The sequence below is a fragment of the Balaenoptera borealis genome (assembly GCF_965194805.1).
Source record: "Balaenoptera borealis genome assembly, chromosome: 18".
Classification (NCBI taxonomy): Eukaryota; Metazoa; Chordata; class Mammalia; order Artiodactyla; family Balaenopteridae; genus Balaenoptera; species Balaenoptera borealis.
The window spans coordinates 3,442,667-3,464,656 of NC_138877.1; the positions used below are offsets into that span (position 1 = coordinate 3,442,667).

The 21,990-nt window shown below is 40.7% G+C and overlaps 1 protein-coding gene across 4 annotated transcripts in view; it reads right to left on the bottom strand.

Moving 5' to 3' along the window:
* Positions 1 to 21,409, bottom strand: part of SACS (sacsin molecular chaperone) — a 79,312-nt gene extending 57,903 nt beyond the window's left edge. Inside the window, exons 1-2 of one of the 4 annotated variants that reach the window (XM_082365008.1) lie at positions 20,202 to 21,409; positions 3,244 to 3,768 (exon numbers count right to left, since the gene is read on the bottom strand). In XM_082365008.1, the coding sequence (XP_082221134.1) occupies positions 3,244 to 3,263 (20 nt within the window). In that variant the 5' untranslated portion in view covers positions 3,264 to 3,768; positions 20,202 to 21,409. Of the gene's footprint in view, positions 1 to 3,243; positions 3,769 to 5,510; positions 5,529 to 18,678; positions 20,156 to 20,201 lie in introns of those variants that run through there. The other 3 variants (XM_082365009.1, XM_082365010.1, XM_082365012.1) reach the window with 3 other exon arrangements.
* Positions 21,410 to 21,990: the final 581 nt, after the last annotated feature.

Genomic DNA, 21,990 nt, shown 5'->3' on the forward strand with positions numbered 1-21,990 from the left:
CAAGGACCTTTAGTTCCTCCTCCAGGGCTACAGATGATATTCTGAGCCATGTCCTTTGAGCTGTTTTGCAGATACTGAAATCCCCACCAGTTAACTGCATGCTGCCCACAAGCATGGAGACCCCAGACCTGTTGGAACCAGAAGGTTGATGATGTTGACTCCCAATCACTTCACCACCAACCAATCAGAAGAACGTCCACGAGCTGATCACGCCCTCCACAAGCCCCCTCCCTACCCCTGTCTTTATAAACCTTTACCTGAAAGCCTTTGGGGAGTTCAGGCCTTTTAAGCACTAGCTGCCTGGACTCCTTGCTTGGCGCCAGCAATAAACGCTGCACTTTTCCTTCACCACAACTGCGGGGTCAGTACGCTGGCTTTACGACGTGTGGGCAAGTGGACCCAAGTTTGGATCGGTAACAGTTCGTTTGCAGGATCCTAATTGAAAGGGCTGCACTGCCATCCCCTGGTTAGATGGACACTCAACACCTTGGATGGACCCTGCAGGAAGATAGCACTGGTCCAGTTGTGGCCGGGCTTGAACCTGACAAGGGCTCTCCACCTGGCCAAACTTTAGAAGGCTCCTCTGAGCCCTCTCTTCAACTAGGCCTTGTCCTCGGGCTCTGTCTTTGAACTGCCTAGCCCAGTTTTAGCAAGAATCCTGCTGTCAGTTTAGCAAGAATCTCCTCACCCTCGAGATCTGATTAACCCCCGCAGCTAACCAAAGTCCTCCTCCCGACCCTTGATACCTTATCACCTGGCCTGCCTTCAGCAAGTACCCTGTCAAGCCAGTTTAGCTGGAATTCCCCACCCTGGATGCCTCCTCTTATTAATTTGCCATCCACTGGCCCCCTCTCTCGGCTCACTGGCTATAACTACCTAGCTGGCTTTGCTGTATTATGAGTTAAGCCAGATCTCCTCCACAACTGCAATCGGTGTCAAGTCCTAAATAAAATCTTCCTTACCATTTTAACAAGTATCAGGATAATTTTTTCTTTAACCAAACTTATGAGTTTGAACAAGTCACATAACTTCAGTTTTCTCATCCATCAAATGAGACACTAAGACAGGACCTCTTAGACATTGTCACCAGCCTGAATCAACCCCAAATGGACCAAGCTCTTTAGCACCGTGTACCTAGAACTGTTTCCTTAGCATCCTAGGGGGCAGTTTCCCCAAGTCTCGTCCACCCCTCCGTATCCTGGAATCTGCTCTTTGCACTGTCACATACTGACACTCCAGAGTCCCCCTGAAGGCAATGGAAGGGAACCAATCCCAAAGCAGCCTTCAACAAGTGAGACTAACTCAATTTTTAGTTTAATGTTCAGATGGTATAGTCAAGAATATATCTGCTTTTATCTTAGCGTAACATTTTATATTGCTTATCACGTAGATAATCTAACTTCTTTTCTCCAAATACTTGCCTAAAGCCAGTTCCCTGGGAAAGCTCTGTGTGTTAATGCAGTGGCTCAGAGCAAGGTCCACGGCCCACACATCCCCCTGAGAACTCGGCATACAGTGCTCCAGAGATCAAGCCCACCCCGGATCCTTTTTAGCTTTAAAACTTATTATCTTGCCCCAGGGACAAAAAGACCAGACAATCAAGTTTTACATAGTAATGGTCTTAATAAGACAGGTTTTAAGTGTCTTAATAAAAGTGTGTTTATAGGTTGATGCTTTGATTATCAACCCATATACTCTGCTCTATGTATTCATAAATGTTGCTGTAACCAGTCACTGACATTTTCACTTCAAGGAAATTATAAGTTCTGTGGAAATTCTAAAGTACCCAAAGCCTATAGGATGTAAATCTCTGCAAAGATATTCTCAAAGTTAATTTACACTTTGTTCTAGCTGTAAATAGACTTTATCACCTAGTGACTGCAAAGATCATCTAATCTGTTGGTTTTTTTCACTATATGTTAGATGCTTCAAATCAATCCTGATTGTTGAAAATGTATACTTAGTGTCAGCATCAATGAGTCTATGTTATCACTGCTATTTAAAATAAATTTATAAATGAAATTATTTCTAACAAATCAGCCAACTGATAAGTTGGATGTAAATGAGGTCACCTTTAATTTGAAAAAACATCTACTTTCAAAACTACATGGAGAAAAGCACTACATGGAAGCAGTTTAGAAGGTAAAAAAAAGAAAAAATCCAAAGAAATACTGTGATATAACACATATGATGCTACATGAGGGTTCTTCTTTCAAGCTTAAACAATTTAGCATCAGAAATAGTGAGAAAATTCATCTCAGGTGACTTCTTATAATATTAGAAATAATCAAATATTCCAACTTGTCAATAAAAGTCAGACCCATTAAGTAGTCTCTATACCTGTGTGAACCACACATTTGAATGACAATCAGTCACAAAATGAATCCCGATTTGTTAAGAGGTTAAGTTATTTTGAAAAAGTTACACTTACTTCCTCTGTCTAATGAATAAAAATTTTCAAAAGGTAAAGAAAAAAAAAACAGATATTGGGTTTTTTCAATATTTCAAATTTGGAAAGCCAAATTTAAAAAATCTTTTTATCCATTGACATCATTGGGTTACAAGATGTGAAGCCCTACCTGGTCTCTGTGGCCCTAAATTTTGAATTACTGAACACACTATTTGAATACAGCCGTCAAAAACCAGTGAAAGAGTATTTTGTTATATGCTTAAGAAAAAAGAAGAGCACAGAGAAATTTAAGGGGTGATTATACATATACACCGATACTACATTTTTGCATAAACCCTCAAGCTTATCAAATAGGTTCTCATAAAATAGCAACTAAATTTGAGGAAAGGAGCAAATGTTATCTTTTATCGTCATAGTTTATAAAGGAAAAGCAGAGAGCTCTCTCTCTTCTCTCAGCTTATTTGATACAACTCCAAGTACTTCACAGTTGTTATTTAATATTTTCTAAATAATCATATGGCCAGTGAAAGGCACCAATATATACATTTTACAAAGGAGAAAATAGGATACATCTAGTCAACTGTCCATTGTAAGAGCCACACAAGGAAACAAAATCCAAAACCGTATACAGAAATGTAAGGAGTGATTGTCAACCACGGCTTGAAGTGTTATCTGCACGATTCCCATTAGAACCAGTGTATCTATGGTTGATTCACTTTTACCTCTAAAGAGCTTTCCTTTGTTTTTGCCAACATATGTTTCACATGGGAAAACCCAATAAGCCTTAAAATCACAGTGCAAAGTGTTGTAACTTAAAACATTAACTCATTTACCTATTATCCTTGGTCTCCATTATCACTTGGCCTGGAATATCTGTCTGGGAAAACCATGAAAATATTTTTCTTTCTTCCAAGTCTTTCCTTTGTGTTTCCTGTAAGCGTGTACTCCAGTTCAGCTCCGCCTGGCCAGTGAAAAGGCCGTTTTCCCCTCAGCATCCACTCATCATCTGATGTCCGAAAGCGTTGCTATGTTTTGTGTTTGTGTTCCTTAAAGTATGACTCTCCAGTCTCAAAGTGTTGCCTCCTTGGGTTACGCCTTCTGATCCAACAACCCACAGATGTTCTTAAGGTAAAATGGTATTGATTAGCTAATGGGTTTTGGCTTTTCCCCAAAGCAAAGATAAGCTATTTTCATCTGAGAATCTTCCGTATTTCTTTTTGAAGGAGTTGGGAAAGATATGTAGACGTTCTCAGGCTCCGTGTTCCTCACCCTTATCTCAGCAGACGTGCAGTACTCCTTGGCGAGCACCTTTCTTCTTGCTCCTGTGATACCTGCATCTTGGCATCACTTTTGGGCTCCTGAAAGAAAAATCAAGGAAGGGTAAAGGAAGGGGTAGGGGAAAGTACTCAAAGTAAAGGCACTGACAGTGCAGTTCCTCGTGGAAGACTGCCATGCTTCTGAGCTCCAGGGACTTTCTAATTATAGACTGCTGGTTGCACCACAGCCCTGGCCAAGTAGCATGGCACTTAGCCTTCCCCTCACCACCGGCAGACACACATCGTAACCACACAAGGCCGCCTCTATAAATAAAGGCATGTCCACTTAATTTAGTTCCATGTTCTCACTACCTGCGCATCTCTCCTCATCCCTCTAGTTCCCCGGCTTCTTCCAAGTAGAAGATGTGCTTCCCACAATGTGCCTTTTTTCAGGAACAATACCCCTAGATCCAAGCCTATGACTTTACCCATTATAGCTCATGTTTGAAAATGAAACATCTACTTTTTAAGAAGAAGAAATTTTACTAGTCATATGCTTAATAACCATTGTTGCCTGCAACAGTCTAACATTTTAAGAAATAAACCAGAAGAAAAAAATGACAAACTGAAACCATGGTAAGCCAGAGGGATGAATGAAACTGAATTTTCTACCCACTCCTACAAGTATCATGGTTACAAATTCTTTATAATTTTCAAGGCGCCCTCTTAGACATTATCGCGGTTCTTTGATAGAGACAGAAGTGCGTTAAAGCAGGAAGGTGAGTCGCTATGCTTCAGCGTCCTCGACTAGAAAGGGAGGGACTGAAAACGGGAAAACCAGTTCCTGACTTCTTACTCTGTTTTTGCTACCCAGCAATGTTTCCTTTTGGACAAAAGTAATGTAGAGATAATAATCTAAGCTATATTTAGAACACTGTAGATTCTTGGATTCATTAAAACCCAGGGAAGAAACTCAAAACTCACTGCAAATTCTTCCCCAAACACTTCCCTAGTGACTTGCTATAATAAAAATATTCCTAGGCACCATGAGTGAGATTAATGGAAACAAACCAACCCAAAATCTTATTATTCTTTTATAGGAAATCATATATCAAAAAATTTGACTGCCTCCTGTCAAGAATTAGAATAATTCTAGATTTTAAATTAAAATTTAAGAATTAAAATTAAACTAAGGAATTGTAGTAGCAAGAGAATGGAAGCCTTTGGCATGATAGTGGATTTTAAAAATTGGACTCTTCAATTTGAAATGCTCAGATTCAGAGACATTATGCATAATAAAGTGGAAGAACAGGATTGATTTCTTTATCTGTAGAATGAGAGAATTAGAATGTGTTCTAAGTTACCAACTCCTCTAAAATTCTATGATTCTAGACAAGTATATGTACTTTTAACTCATCAACAATTGTGAGACTAGGAATTAATCCAAATATGCTTTTTTTTAATTAATTTTTATTGGAGTATAGTTGCTTTACAATGTTGTATTAGTTTCTACTGTACAGCAAAGTGAATCAGCTATATGTATACATATATACCCTCTTTTTTGGATTTCCTTCCCATTTAGGTCACCACAGAGCAGAGTAGAGTTCCCTGTGCTATACAGTAGGTTCTCATTAGTCATCTATTTTATACATAGTATCAATAGTGTATATATGTCAATCCCCATCTCCCAAGTCATCCCCTCCTTCCCCCCTTGGTGTCCATACATTTGTTCTCTATGTCTGTGTCTCTATTTCTGTTTTGCAAATAAGATCATCTGTACCATTTTTCTAGATTCCACATATATGTGTTAACATTCGATATTTGTTTTCCTCTCTCTGACTTACTTCACTCTGTATGACAGTCTCTAGGTCCATCCACATCTCTACAAATGACCCAGTTTCTTTCCTTTTCATGGCTGAGTACCAAATATGTCTTTTAAATACAAAAAAAAAAAAGTTTTGTCAGTGAAAATATCCTTTTAAGGAAAACCATAAAATATGCGTGTATTATTGAACAGATGCAGGCATGAACATACATGAATGTTTACGGCAAAACATGAGCCTCCGAGGGAAATCTGGAATTGGCTATCCTTGGAGCAAGAAGACTTTCAAGGCTTTGCCTGCAGCCTGCGTGGGTTATCTGCGCAGGAAGTTCTGCCACCCTAGGAACATCAGCAGGAAATAGGAGTATCGATCTTAGTGGAACACTGCACGTCCATGCCCACCAGCCCCACTGCATGAGTTTCCATCTCTAATTCCAGCTTCTGGATACCTTTTAAAATATGTATTCTGTCATCTGGGATATTAATTAACTTTATATCACCTGGCACGCTTGACAAACTTGCTAAACAGCAAAGAGCCCTGTGGCATATTATTATAACTTTCCTCTGGATGGACAATGATACATTCATTACAAAAAAACAATCTTTGGATTGTTTTTCCTAAATAACTCTGCGCCCTAATGAACGTACATCAAACACATTTATTGCCATCATTTCTAGCACGATACAGTGACTTTGCCCAGCGTATTACTAAAGCCAAGATACAGTCTTTCTCCTTGACCACTACTGAGCTGCCAGTCTAATAATCTTGTCAAAGGGAGAAATGCATTATATAGATGTGCACTTCATGAACCCGTGCTGGGTCCCAAGGATCACCGTGTCCTAACAGCTCATGACCTCTCGCTAGTAATCCAATCTTCAATTTTAATATCACTTCTATTAGGAATATCTTCCTTTTTTAGACACTGGATTGGTTGTGCGTGTGCATCTCCCCAGAACCTGTCTTATTCTCTAATTGTGCAGAACTCACCGTCTGCGGTTGAATAACTATATGCCAATGACCACGCATGTGGATGAGAGAAGGCAGTGTGTTGACTGGAACATCAGTTTCCCAAACAATAGTCCAAAATTATAGTCATTTCATAATGTTTCTCATATTTGAGATGCAACATACCACTTTGAGGATCTTTGGCCTATTGTGTACCACCTGTTTGATTATTTACTTAATTTTTTTTTCTTTAAATGACTCTCTACTTAAATAAATGTATTATAAAAGGAAACCCAGTACCACGTTCCACAAATAGAAGGCAACTCTAAAAATAAACAAAAGGAATACAAAAGGAATCTTATTAAATTCTGGTTGAAAACACAATTGTCCATGAAAAACACTGAGTCTTTGACTTGCTCTTTCCTCATTATAAATGGGGATTAGTAAATTTATGGGGCATTCATTGCCTTCAATGATTTTATTCAGAAAGAAGAAAGGCTAAAGATTAAGTATCCATTTCAAGAACTTCGAAAAAAAGGTAATGGGGATAAACTCAAAGAAAATAAGGTTGAGAGCAGATAAGAGTAGAATTAATGAAATAGAAAACAAAGATACAATGGAAAAGTTAGTTCTTTAAAAAGACTAATAGGGCTTCCCTGGTGGCGCAGTGGTTGAGAGTCTGCCTGCCAATGCAGGGGACGCGGGCTCGAGCCCTGGTCTGGGAAGATCCCACATGACGCGGAGCAAGTGGGCCCGTGAGCCACAACTGCTGAGCCTGCGCGTCTGGAGCCTGTGCTCCGCAACAAGAGAGGCCGCGATGGTGAGAGACCCGCGCACCGCGATGAAGAGTGGCCCCCGCTTGCCACAACTAGAGAAAGTCCTTGCACAGAAACGAAGACCCAACACAACTAAAATAAATAAATAAATAAATAATTAAAAAAAAAAAAAAAGACTAATAATATTGGCCAACTTGTGGCAAGACTGATCAAGATAAAAGCAAAGAAGAAAAAAAAATGTTGGAATGCATCAGAAATTAAAAAGATAAGAGAATATTATTTTTTTTAAAAAAACTTTGTTTTTGGCCGCCCTGCGTGGCTTGTGGGATCTTACTTCCCCGACCAGGGATTGAACCCCGGCCCTGGCAGTGAAAGCGCCAAGTCCTAACCAAAGGACCACCAGGGAATTCCCTAAGTAAAAAACTTTAAGGTAATGCATTTTCAAATTTTGAAAATGGACAAATCCTTGGAAAAATATAAAGTACCAAACTAATTCAAGAAATAAGTCAATACTATATTAAATAGTTTCAATCACTGATATTTAAAATCTCCCCTTGGGGAAAACATTAGGTTAGATGGCTTTACTGGTAAGACGTACCAAATATTCAATAAACAAACAACTCTAAAAGCTACAGATTCTACCAGAGAACATAAAAACAGACAATATGCCCAAATAACGTCATGAGACTGATAATATTCCCAAATCCAATTATCTAAACCAGACTGGGACAGTCTGAAAAAGGAAAATTACTGGCCAATCTTACTCACGAACATAGATGCAAAAATTCCAAATACGTATTAGGAAGTTGAATGGAGCATGTGTAGTATAATAAAGATAATACTTTATGACCAAATTTATTGGACTTAGAGGATAAAATTCAATATCCATTAATGAACCCCCCTCTCAAAAATAGGAAAGAAAACAAAAAACTTTTAGTAAATAGGAAGTAGATGGGAACTTCCTTAATGGGCAAACCTCACACTGGGCTATCTCCATTTCTAGTAAACATTTCACTGCAGGCACTGCCAGGAAAAGACAGGAAAAAAAAAAAAAAAATGAGAGGGGCAGGAGGAGTGGGGAGGAAGAGGGGACAAAACCATCACCATTCACAGATGGGACAGTTGAAAAGAATTTCAGACAAATTAACAGAATTAATGATAGAGTTTATCAAGATTAGTTCTGATAAAGTTGATTAGTTCTGATAAAGTAATTGAACTGATAGAATTCAATTGCGCTTCTACACACCAGCAAAAGTTTTTTTAAAAAAGGAAGTTTTTAAGACAACCATTTATAATAGCAAGAAAAAATAAGTTACCTTGGAATAATTATAACAAAAGAACTTGTATAAAAATTTTAGATAGAAAATCTATAAACTTGAACAAAAGACACCCTTTTAAAAATGGAGAGATATATATGATGGGCAGGAAGGCCCAATATCACTGAAATGTCCGCTCTCCTCAGATTGATCTTTTAATTCAAAGGAATTCCAGTCAAAATCACAACAACCTTTTTTTTTTTTTTTTAGATTCCATATCTATGTGTTAGCATACGGTATTTGTTTTTCTCTTTCTGACTTACTTCACTCTGTATGACAGACTCTAGGTCCATCCACGCAGACGTAGAGAATGGACTTGAGGACACGGGGAGGGGGAAGGGTAAGCTGGGACGAAGTGAGAGAGTGGCATGGACTTATATACACTACCAAGTGTAAGATAGATAGCTAGTGGGAAGCAGCCACATAGCACAGGGAGATCAGCTCGGAGCTTTGTGACCACCTAAAAGGGAGGGATAGGGAGGGTGGGAGGGAGACGCAAGAGGGAGGGGAAATGGGGATGTATGTGTACATACAGCTGATTCACTTTGTTGTACAGCAGCAACTAACACAACAATGTAAAGCAATTACACTCCAGTAAAGATGTTTAAAAAAAAAAATCCCAACAACCTTTTAAAATGAAACTTGAAATTCTAAAAGTTTTATGGAAGAACAAGGGGATAAGAATAAAGAAAGACACTCCTTCAGAAGCATGAGGGGAAAGACTTGCTTTACTAAATAGCAAACTGTAATATAAAACTATAATAACTAAGTTGGTATGGCATTCACACAGAAACAATCAAAGAGCAGAAAGCTTAGAAACAGATCCATGCATTAATAGAAACTTGATACATGACAGAGGTGTTTGTCAGTTCAGTGGGGAAAGCTGGACCATTCAAAAAATGTTACCCGGACAAGTGCTTATCCACCTGGAAACATAAATGTATCTGTACCTCGCACTGCATACAAGTATTAATTCCAGATGATTAAGGGCATAAGTGAGAAAATGAAACATTAAAGTTTCTGGAAAGAAATATAACCCAATATCTTTATGACCTCAGGGTAGAGAAGAGCTCCTTAAACAACAAATAGAGAGCACTAACCGTAGAAGAAAAGATGGCTACATTCAAACCACATTAAAATTTAGAACTTCTGTTCACCTAAAGCAAGCTACATAAATCAGGAGAACATATTTGTCACACAGACAATCAAAAAAAAAAAAAAACTTGAAAGTAAAAAAAGATACAACCTCAAAGAAAAGTGGGCCAAAGACTCCAATTTATATATACTCTTTCCTATGCATAGCATTTCCATTTTAAAATGATAAAATTTAAATTTGTACTATATTGTGTCTTCTACATAGGATAATGTTGAAAGTGTTTATAACATGATGAAGAGTATATAATGACAGCTCTGTTTGAAGTAGTATCTTTAATATCTTTCATTTATTATCATAATAGCTGTTCATTAAGAATGAGGTAAAGATGGAATAACAGAGTCTACGTAATAAGATTTTAAAAGAAGAGGAAAGGAAGGGAGGGGAGGCAAGGAAAGAAAAGGGATTTGCAGACAGGGTCGCCCCTCACAGCATGGCTTCATTTTTTGGTGCCTACTTGAGTAGCACCCACTCCTACCCTAAATACCTCTCTGTTATCAGGGCATGCGTCCAGCCCCTTGTGAAACCTCCCTGAGAACTTATTCCCCAAGCATTCAAAGTATTCTTTGGGGTTCCCAAGATTCACTTGGTGCCAATAAATCCTTCTTCATTAGTATGAAATTCTGCATGTGGTATTTAAATAATAGCACTGTAGGGGAGCAAAATTTGCCATTTATCATACTAAGTGAAGTAAGTCAGAAAGAGAAAGACAAATACCACATGATATCACTTATATGTGGAATCTAAAATATGACACAAATGAACTTATTTATGTAACAGACTCACAGACATAGAGAACAGACTTGTGGTTGCCAAGGGGGAGGGGTGGTGCCAGAGGGATGGATCTGGAGTTTGAGATTAGCAGATGCAAACTAGTATATATAGGATGGATAAACAACAAGGTCCTACTGTAGAGCACAGGGAACTATATTTAATATCCTCTGATAAACCATAAGGGAAAAGAATATATATGTATATGTATAACTGAATCACTTTGCAGTGTTGCAGAAATTAACCCAACATTGTAAATCGACTATACTTCAATTAAATAAATTTTTTAAAAACTTAGGCTGATTATGTTTAAGGCCCCAAAGACTCAGGGAGAACCTCTGACCTTCCCACGAACTGCCTAAAAGAACACAGAGCACGTGTTCCAGGAAGGGAACATCACCATACATAACTGTGTTATGCACTGTCTGTCTGTTACCATTCCTCTCTGTGTCCCATTGTCTCTGCCTGGCCCAGCAAACGGTTGTTCACCAAACTTCTGCTTTTCCATCTTCATGTCAATTGCCTTCCTCCACTTTCAAGTCCCAAACCCCTATTCCCAACCTCCTCTCATGTCTTTAGCTGAGGATGGTATTTAAGGTGAGGGCTTTGGCCACTTCGGCGAGTGACTCAGTTCCTGGGTCTCTCCATGTAGACATGTTAATAAAATTTTGTCTGATTTTTCTCATATTAATCTGTCTCATGTCAATTTCATCCTTAGACCTGCCAGCAGAACTTAGAAGGGAAGAGGAAAATTTCTTCTTCCCCAGCAGTACCTTACCTATGTGTAATCCTTTACAATTACATGCATTGTTTCATGTGATCCTCAAGACAACTTTATAAAAGAGGTAGACCAGATAGCTTCCTCATTTTACAGGTTAAGAGTCCAAAGCTATAAGAGGTTAGAGGATGTGCCCACACCCTACAGGCATAGAGAAGGGGACAAGATGACAGAAGTTCTCAGGACCTGTCGGTGTTTGTTTACAGAGATGTTAGCTCTACCGGGGGAGTGTGAGGGAGCGAGGTCGTGCACACCATCACAGAGCCTCCTAGGGCAGCCGGAAGTGACAGAGCCCCAGCAGACCTCTTGACCCCCAGGTAAGGGATTTCAACAATAAACCAGGCTGCTTTCATATAATAATATTGAAATGTGTGGAGCTCATCAACATTCACAAATAATTATATATTGTTTATTATATATATAATAACCTTTATTATATATTGTTTTACTTATTCTCATGATTATATATTGTTATATATATTGTTTTATTTATTATATATTGTTTATTATATTTATAATAAACAAGCCTTTATTATATATTGTTTTACTTATTCTCATGATTACTTTGTACTAATTCAAGATCAAAATATGTAGACAAAGAAATATTAAAATGTCTTTCTTGATTCTCAGTACATGCTTTCACACATGTTTATTCAGTTCAACAAACATCCATTTCTTGGTGTGCTGTGGCCATTCTACATATGCAGATATATGAACACATCTCTGCCTATAATTAAGCATATATTTAGTTCTATTTCATTTTTATTGTATTAAACTACAGAAATGTTTTGTTCCTTACTGATTATATGACTACCACTATATAGATTTTTATACTTATGTGTTTAATGCTTCTCTTGTGTATAAATCTTCATCTGATAATGCATCCATTTTTGAGTGCTTCAGTGTATCCCACATTTACTTTTATAAATCCTTTACAATAACAATGCATGGAAGATAAAAGCTAGTAGCCTTTTTATAGCATCTAATATGATTGAACAGCAGTCTGATGCAATTTAAAAAAACGAGAAATGTGAACATTCAAACTATGCATACTGATAAATTGACAATTCCTCAACAAGACAATCAAATTAATCAAGATATGATAAAACTGGGTCTTTTTTAATTTTTTACTGCTTTCATGATAATTCTGTGTTTACATATTTCATTAACACAGGCAAGAAAATTAGTATATCCTAAATTTTGTACCCAGTTTCATTGCTATTGATAGTAAAACTGCAATGCAGTATGGTAAGGTTTTCTTGTAGAGGTATGGTATCTTTAATTTGTTAAAGTGATTTCATAGATATTATCTTATTTCAGCCTCATAACAGCCTCGTGATTTGGTGGGAAATCATTAATTCCATTTGACAGATAAGGAAACTGGTGTCCAGAAAAGTCAAGCACCATCTCATGCTGGGACTTAAACTAAGGTCTTTACTCCATCTCTTACCTTAATCCCACTATTGAGTACCCTATTACACTATTACTTAGTATCCCACTAAGTATTGAGTACTTAGGCTGATTATGTTTAAGGCCCCAAAGACTCAGGGAGAACCTCTGACCTTCCCACGAACTGCCTAAAAGAACACACTATTGTGTGTACACTATTGAGTAGTACACTAGTACTAAAAGAGTACACTATTGAATACTTGTACTAACACAATAAAGACACTCAAATATTATTTCCTTCTCTGCCCTTTGGTCCCCAAAGGGGAAGGAAGATGCTCCCATCATATCACTTTGGGGTAGAGTAATTCAATCGAGGCCACGACCCGGGAGTCACATAACCTCTCCGTGCCCAGCCTTCCTCACTGTGACACAGGACAGCTTGCCCCATCTACACACAGAGTCATCATAAACACCAGCCTGAACGGTGTCTAAAAGTACTTAATGGACGGCAGGCCGGTCCTGCAAATACGGGATGCCAGTCTTTTTGCTCGTGGCCTATCCTCTCACCCACAAAGGGCCAGGAAATGTTCATGCTCTTCTCGCCCAGTGATCCCTGCCCTTCTCTCACGCATCAGGGGCTAAACAGTCAGTGCCCTATGATGGCTATGAGGGAACAGGCCTGGCCGTCCACCCTGGCCAGCTGTGAAATCCCCGTGTTCGGCTTTGACTCCTGAAGCCACTGCCCACGGCTAATACAAGCACAGTGTGTCCCTCCAGTGATTTCTTCACCTTCCCAGCAAAAACACCCTGTTGTGGCAACCTGGCCTTTCCTCAGAGCAGTCGGATTTGACACCATATATGATCTCATTTAAGGAGCAGGAAAGAAACACGCTTGTTCCACTTACTCACTGGGGTGAATATTTCTTTGAGTTGCTCTACTTGAAATGGAAACTGGCCGGTTACCCAGGGCTTAACTCATGGCCATTGTGCCCGAGGGCCCTGTTTTAAGGAAGCAGGGACGTCCAAGGTGCCCCTCCCCCTTCACAGTTCACATCGACCCCTGAGCTCTACCTGTCACGAAAGCTTCACTTTCCCTAGAAGCAGTCTTTTCACCTATTTATAGCAAAGACTAGAGCCAGAGTTGTCTTCAGCGATCTCCTGCCAACAGGATACACATTCCTCTAAAGCTGGGAATTAAAAATCAACATTACTCTTCATCATGTTTGATGAGACGCATTCACAGGCAGCTAAATCCTCTGTGACGTGCTGAAAATTCACCGTTGAAAGTCCCTAACGTTACAGAAACGAGGAACCAATACAGACAGACCCCGGGCCCACAGAAAGCCTCCACCGGAATTACCCTCAGAATAACGGTCTTGCTCTCCTTGCTGTCAGCACAAAACATGAGTCAGCACAGACTTGAACACGGCATCTTTGCAAAACAGAGAAGTCAGATTAATTCACCCTGTAAATCAATAGACCAAAATGTAAGGCAAAGCAAGAACTCCAGCTGTCATTAATAACAGAACTGTATGGGCACAATCTACCGTAGAAAAGGTCATGGTCACTATAGCCTTATTTGACCTCAAGTAAACATCCCTGAAATGGAAGATTTACAGAAATGCACTTTACAGAGCCCAGAAGTGAAGTTAAAGGTAAGGGATACTTATCAGTGGTGTGTGTGTGTGTGTGTGTGTGTGTGTGTGTGTAATTGAAGATTTCCAGTAGAATGTACAGCAGAAAAAATACTGTATCTCAAATTTAATAAGAAAAATGTATAAATTATTCCCTTACTGTCCCAAATCCCTTCTATGTTGTACAAATCTTCCTCGTCCACTTTGCAAAAAGTTCCTCAAGAATGTCTTACTCAACTTTGCCCCCCTACTCGGTCAGATGCAGGGCTATGGATACAGAAGGTATTCAATAAAGAATGAATAGTTTAGTCACTTTGGCCCATTTCCAGGTAATAAAAGACATATATACTGTCATAGCATATCTTGAATCGAGTTGATCTAGCCTCAGCTTTTGGTCCGTCGACGGGCAGAGCTAATTGTTGGAGGCATGGGTTTGGAAGGGTTACCACTGGAATAAACTCCTTGGAGTCTTAGGTTTACCTTTAAAAGCTCAGTTATCTTCAAAGATAAATTTTACATTAAAATAATATGGGGCTTCCCTGGTGGCGCAGTGGTTGAGAATCTGCCTGCTAATGCAGGGGACACGGGTTCGAACCCTGGTCTGGGAAGATCCCACATGCCGCGGGGCAACTAGGCCCGTGAGCCACAACTACTGAGCCTGCGCGTCTGGAGCCTGTGCTCCGCAACAAGAGAGGCCGCGATAGTGAGAGGCCCGCGCACCGCGATGAAGAGTGGCCCCCGCTTGCCGCAACTAGAGAAAGCCCTCGCACAGACACGAAGACCCAACACAGCCAAAAATAAAAATAAATAAATAAATAAATAAATAACATAAGTACTCTCACAGAATTAGTTGAAGAATCAAACGTAATACTGCACTGTAGAAACACTTTAAAAAATAAAAATAAAAAAAAAATAATATGCCATATGGGTGAACTGTATAGTATGTGAATGATAACTCAATAAAGCTTTTAAAAATAATATATTAAAAATAGATTATATGATTGAAATACATCTCTTTTGATATTATCTGACTACTATTATTATTATCTAGCTTTTTGAAGGGAAAAATAACATTCACTCATTCACTTGAAAACCAATGTTTCTCTGGAGCCTGCCAGGGACTTTGCTCACCAGCCATCTGATCCCAGAGGTGGGGAGGGGAGAGGGTCACTGAGCTATTATTCTCAGGCCCAGTTAAGGAGAAACTGAGACTCCAAGAGATGAAGCATCAGAGCTAGTCTGATGTAGAGCCCGTTTTCAAAACCGCGTTTACCTGACTCCTAATAAATGTATTTGAAGTCTCGGGTATTTTTTTTCAGTCATTAGTCGGGCCTCTGGGGAAAATGAAGGCGAGTGGTACATAATACGTTCTTCAGGATCAGAATTTTCTTAGGATAATCATTGAACTTAAACATTTAATAAACAAAAGTATCAATAAATAAACCCAGAGAAATGTTTGGCATGTCATGGAAAATTGATAAAGATTAGATATAACTTATATTTTAAGTTTAAAAACCTAACACATTAATATCTTTAGGCTCAAAGTAACTATTATTTATCAGTTAAGATTCTGTTTATATAAGGTTGCCAGACTTAGCAAATAAAAATATGCCCAGTTAAGTCTGAATTTCAAACAAATAACAAATAATTTTTTTAGGTTATGTTTATCTTATGCAATAGTTTCTGTAATTTATCTGGTAACCTTATTAGGACTTTTTTTAATGGTTAAATGTATCATTGCTTTAAAAACAAGGAGAGGGGTGGGATGAATTGGGAGATTGGGATTGACATATACGCTACTATGTATAAAATAGATAACTAATGAGGACCTACTGCATAGCACAGGGAACTCTACTCAGTGCTCTGTGGTGACCGAAATGGGAAGGAAAACTAAAAAAGAGGGGATACGTGTATATGATTCACTTTGCTGTACAGCAGAAACTAACACATACATACGTCCCCACATCTCCTAAATGTTTTTATTAAAAAAAAAAAAACAAACAAGGAGAAAGACTAAACCTCTATTAATATGGTGAAATAGTGCACAAATTCCAGATGCCCCAAAAATTCAAATACAAACTCCTCTCTAGCACTTAGTACTTTAATGAAATAAGATCTATGAAGTTTAAATGATCACCCATAAAAATATTCAGGCAGCTTTGACTTATTTTAGAATGTTGTCGTTTCAGAACACGTGAAAAGGATATGTGAACTGCAGAGCCCGTATTTTTTTGACTAGAGGATAGACTCGTGGTCTCATCCAGAGCAGAATATTGAAAACGAATGCTTGTCTGGATGGCATGTTGCTGTAAGTGGACCACAGATTTCCCCTTACAAAACCGAGAAGCCCCATGGCATCCTGGGCTTCACATCGCCACGACCTCTTAGTGCCCTGAGAGGGCACACCGGGTGCAGGGGTCACCGCTCAGGGTTGGCAATCTGAGCGCTCACTGATGTCCAGCAACAAAAGCGAATTTAGATACCGCCCAGTCAACCCCCTCTTTCTACAAATAAGAAATGGTCAGGGCTCCACTCTTTTAATTTTACATTCTATAATCTGCAAAATGGGCTGCCTGTTTCACAAGGCTGTTGTGAAAGTGAAGAGAGACAACATACGTGAAAGCGTGCTATTTGATCAATAATTGTGATAAACTGGAGTATACCAGGCCTTGAAGGAAATTTAAAGACTGCCTACACCATACCTCTTATCTCAGAGCTGAGGTTAACAGACTTTCCCATTAGCACAAAGAGAAGCCACAGCCAAGGCAGAGCTACGCCTCTGATTCCCAGGCCAGTGTTTCTTCCAACTTCTTATGTCTCCTGGCACAATGGCGCCATCCTCGACTTAAATCTGACACTATGTGCTAAGAGCAGAGTTTAAGGAAAGCAAAGGTGGCCAGGAGAAAGGCATGCAAAATAGAAACTAAAACAGTAACGGGATTGGCAATATGAAAAGCAAGTTGCCACCCAGGTTGTCCAAGATCAGAACTGCCGCGGGAATTGTTCCAATTTCAAATCGGCGCCCTTTTGCACCGCTCACTTGGACTCATGGCCGGACAGTCAGTATCATCCTCAATTCTGCCATCATACAGGATTTGATGGGAGCCAGAAAAAGGAAATTGGCCTTTCCTCTTCCAGTAGAACATGCCTGCGGCAACATGGAAATATCAGCATCACTTTTATAAGAGATCCTTAGCAAGTGCTGAATATATTTTTTGTACTTAGAGCTGATTAAGCAGCACTTGGTCAAAAGATCATTTCAAAATTCATACCTTTAGGGGTTTCCCTGGTGGCGCAGTGGTTGAGAGTCTGCCTGCCAATGCAGGGGACACGGGTTCGAGCCCTGGTCTGGGAGGATCCCACATGCCGTGGAGCAACTGGGCCCGTGAGCCACAACTACTGAGCCTGCGCCTCTGGACCCTGTGCTCCGCAACAGGAGAGGCCGCAACAGTGAGAGGCCCACGCACCGCGATGAAGAGTGGCCCCCGCTCGCCGCAACTAGAGATAAGCCCTCGCACAGAAACGAAGACCCAACACAGCCATAAATAAATAAATAAATAAATTTAAAAATTAAAAAAAAAATTCATACCTTTAGTGAAATGGTATGAGAAACCTCTTTTTTTTTATTTTTTAAAATAAAAATTTATTAAAGAATTAACAACAAAACATAATAATAAGCATAAATAGTAAAACAACAAACATAGAATTACCGAGAACCCAATCCCTGTATAACACTATGTACATTCTTACTGTTAAACATGGTCTTATCCAGTGTGAACAGCAATTTATGCTTTACTTATTTTTGCTTGTCAAAAAATGAAGGATTTTCTTCTTTGCTTAATGAATAAATCTTTTGTTACTTTACCTAGGCTCTCCACTTGGGAAGGAAAATCTTGAACGTATGCTAATCGTAATTGAAACTGTATTATAATTGAAAGTCAGTTATGTTGTCATCAGCTTGCATTGTTCTGTTGGAAATAATTGTGAAAACCTGAACTCCATCTTAGGATGATTATTTAGTCAACAAGGACTCTTCATTGCCATTTTTATCAAGGGGGTTTATTAACGTCTAGTCTTAAAAAAAGATAATTTAAAATTTTGACAACACTTTTTTTGGCTCCTACGTACCTATTCATTAAGGAATCATTCACCTAATGACATAAGCAAAATGCCTTTTCTTTCTCCTATCGAAATGCTTTCTATTTCTTCCATCTACCTGGCTCTGGGATGTCAGCAGTCACAGTGAATCAGTAGAAGGAAAGAAGACCAGGGCCCTTAAAAGAGGAAAAATAATCCACGTTTCATTGTGCCCAAAGACAATTCAAATCACTAGATTTACAAGAATGTTTGAGAAACCTCTTTAGCCTGCTTCCCCACAGATGGGTAGACTGAATGAGAAAATGACAAAACACCCGCGAAGTAGCTACCTTTGTGCCAAGTACTGTGCTCGGTGCCTTCAGATGCACTGGATCATTTCAACCCTAGAAAACTGTGTGAACAACTGCCATCATCTCTGACACAGGAAGGAACTGAGGCTCGCAGAAGTTGAGTGGATTTTCAGGGGCTGCAGGGCTGAGATCTGAACCCAAGGCTTCTGAGAGCAAATCCAGTGTCAAGCAGCAATACACGAGATGCTGCTGATGTAAGCCAAAAGTCTTAAAATAAGGCTGTCAATCAGGTTTTCCTTCCTATTATGTGAAGAATAGAAAACACCATATTAATCATGGAAAAGATCTTACAAACCAAGCCAGGAACAAGGAAAATATGGGAATATGGTTTGTTTGAAAGGGAGACCGAAGGAGTCTTGACCTCCACAGAAAAGGAGGCAATTGGCCAGCTGAAAAGCCAGGAGGGTAAAGAAAGGATGAAGGGATGGCCACAGAGGAAGGAGGAAAAGGAACTGGGTATCATTTGTCCATGATGTGAAGAAGACTGCAGCAAGATTAGGGAAAGACAGCTGGTTAGTCATCAGTAAAACCAATGGGTTATGGTAACCATGCATTAACCTAATATGTGTCTGGTTATCAAGGAATAACTTCCGAAAACAATGTGAGAGATTTGCTTTTCAAGTGACAAATAAAATGGCATTAAGTGTCAATCGCTTATCTGCAGTGGAGGAAAGGTAAGAGCTCCCCTCGGTATAACTTCAGGGCAGCTCCCCTCAGCTCCGGGAGCGTATGGGCTTGGCCTGCATTCTGCCTTTTACTCAAATGAACAGGCTTTCCTCACACAGAGAGAACAAAACTTACACAAAAATTAAAGCCCAAGCTATCGACATGCTAGAAGCAAACCCAACACTCTTCACCGAGGCATCAACCTTGTTTTAAGAAAAAGAGTGAGAGATTTTCGTTGCTACTGTTAAAGCTGGGATACTCTAAGAATTTAATGATCACTTATTAAAATAAAATTTAATAACTAAGTAAAATGTTTTCAACTAAAAGCAGGATTTTCAGATATTACTACTTAAGATAACTGCAATAAGTGACATCATTTACGAGCATGCTGTTTCAAGGAGGACCATTACTATAAATTAGACCAGAAGGCACTTGGGGAACCCCGCTTTATTATTCAATAGCACTCTGCGCTCCACACTCTGCATTACAGCAATAGACCCTTTGTGAGCAAACCCACAGCCCGGGGTGGGAATTAAAATGACAAAGCCGGGAGCTCTGAGCATCTCGGCCGCGGGCATCTCTCTAGCAAGGCTGCAGCCCGCGCCTCCCCCGCAAACCGCAGGCTGCGGCCCAAAGTGGGAATCGCCAAAAGAACCCCTAACTTACAGCAGCACGGAGCTTTAAAGAAGCGTCTCTGTCCTCTCACAAGGCCGTTTCCCAAGGCGACCGCAGGGCCCGGCTCTCAGAGGACCTGGTGACCCATCCCCCGCGGAGCCCGCATTCCCGGGGGCCCCGGCCCGCTCCCGTGACATCCGGCCGGCCCCTCGCATACTCACCGGTGGCTGCCAGCATCGCGTCCCCGGCCTTTGTGGTCCTTGTGTCCCATCAGCAGGTTCCAGCGTGACTGCCACCGCAGCCGCACTGGTCCAGGCCACTGGACGCCGTGCCGCAGTCAGCAGCTACCCGCCCACACCCCGCGCGCCTTTTTTTTTTCTTTTTAAAGAGACAGGACCATCACCAAACCTTCGGTTTCAATAATGCTGCAAAATGCGGCTTGGTCGCTCCAACGGGTGGTACAGAGGACAGTAAGTGCATGATCTCTCCTGTTCAAATTACAGAGTTGCACTTAGGAGGAAGGCATGGCTACCAGCAGATCATCTCTCTTGGACACTGGTAGACCTAAGGCTGTGTGACCTTAGGCACGTCGGTTGTGGGTTGCATTTTCCCCATGGAAAGCAAAGACTGTGACCGGCCATATCCAGCCTGGAAATCCTATCATCCACTAGAATTAAGGAGCAGCCACACACCTGCTGCTAGAACACGATAACACGTTATGCTTGCCTTGCAGGTTCTAGCTCACAAGGAATTTTTTGTATTTTATTTGGATCTGGGTAGGAGTTTCCAAAGGTTAAAAAGAGCATTCACTCAAAAGGCTTTGTCAACTGTGAAATGCTATACAGCTGTCAAACGCTCTAAGTTTTCATTGTTACTGTCTATTTAATAATAAAACGATAGGAATGCTAGATCAGATAGTATCTACCTCCTTGCTTCCTACAGGAGGAGGATGTGAAATACCAGGAGAGTCTGTTTTCATAGGCAGCCCTACCTCCCCTCCCCCTTCTTGCACCGTCTTCCTCATCCAGGTTCCCGGGGAACGAGCCTGCTTCACCAGTGTGGACCTGGACGGCAGGCTTATCTGGGGACAGCTGGAGCTTTGAAGCTCCGGCTCGCTTTACCTCTGAGGAGAATTCCTAACTCAGCTCAGCAAACTCCAGACCTCTCCCCTGGGGAGACCAAGCAGGCCCCCAGTGTCAGAATCACTCCAGATTCAAAGCCACCTGCCTCTGCAGAATGGCCCTGCACAGGCTGCACTCAGGACACTAAACTGCCTGGTGTTTCCCTGGCATCTTAGCCTCACAGAGTCAGATGTATAAATATAATGCCCTAGGAGATGGTAAAGAAGTGTTTTGTTCTAGCAAAACCACTGTGTAACGACAGGTTTCCATCAGGGAGAAATCGCGCTGGGGAGCCCTTTTCCCTGATTCTCACTTGGTGCCGTGCGGGCCCTTGGTGGCAGACGGAGGCCAGCCTGTTCCCTCAGTTCCAACAGCACCCTTTCGATGGTCCCCAGGTGAATGAAGCCCATGTCGACCGAGACGCGGGCTCCACAGGCCCTGGGAAAACCTTCAGTTTCTTGTTCACCTAGCACAGTTATCTGCTCGTAACTCTGAGCTATAAGTTCTAAGTTTATTACTCCCCACTCCCCAACCTGCCAAGGAAAGTGGGTCCCTAAGAATATCCCGGGTAGGGGGTGTGGGGATGCAAGTAGCAGAAGCCCAGAGAAGAGCCTGGTCGTGCTGACCTGGCTAGAAAGTCCTCCAGGTGCCAGGAATCCAAGGAGAGGGAAAGCTGCGGGGTTGAGAGGACCCAAGAGAGAGCTGGAGGGGGGGTGGGGGAGGGGAGGGGAGATGAAATGTTTCTATGATGAGTGAGATTTGGGGGAGAGACTTAGTGAATTTCCAGGAAGCCGTGCTGCAGCTTGTGCGGTGTCATTCTGTCCTGTGTCCCCTCATCAGGAGCAAACTTTAGTAAGATTGTTCCCATTTCTCCCTGACACTCTGCAGC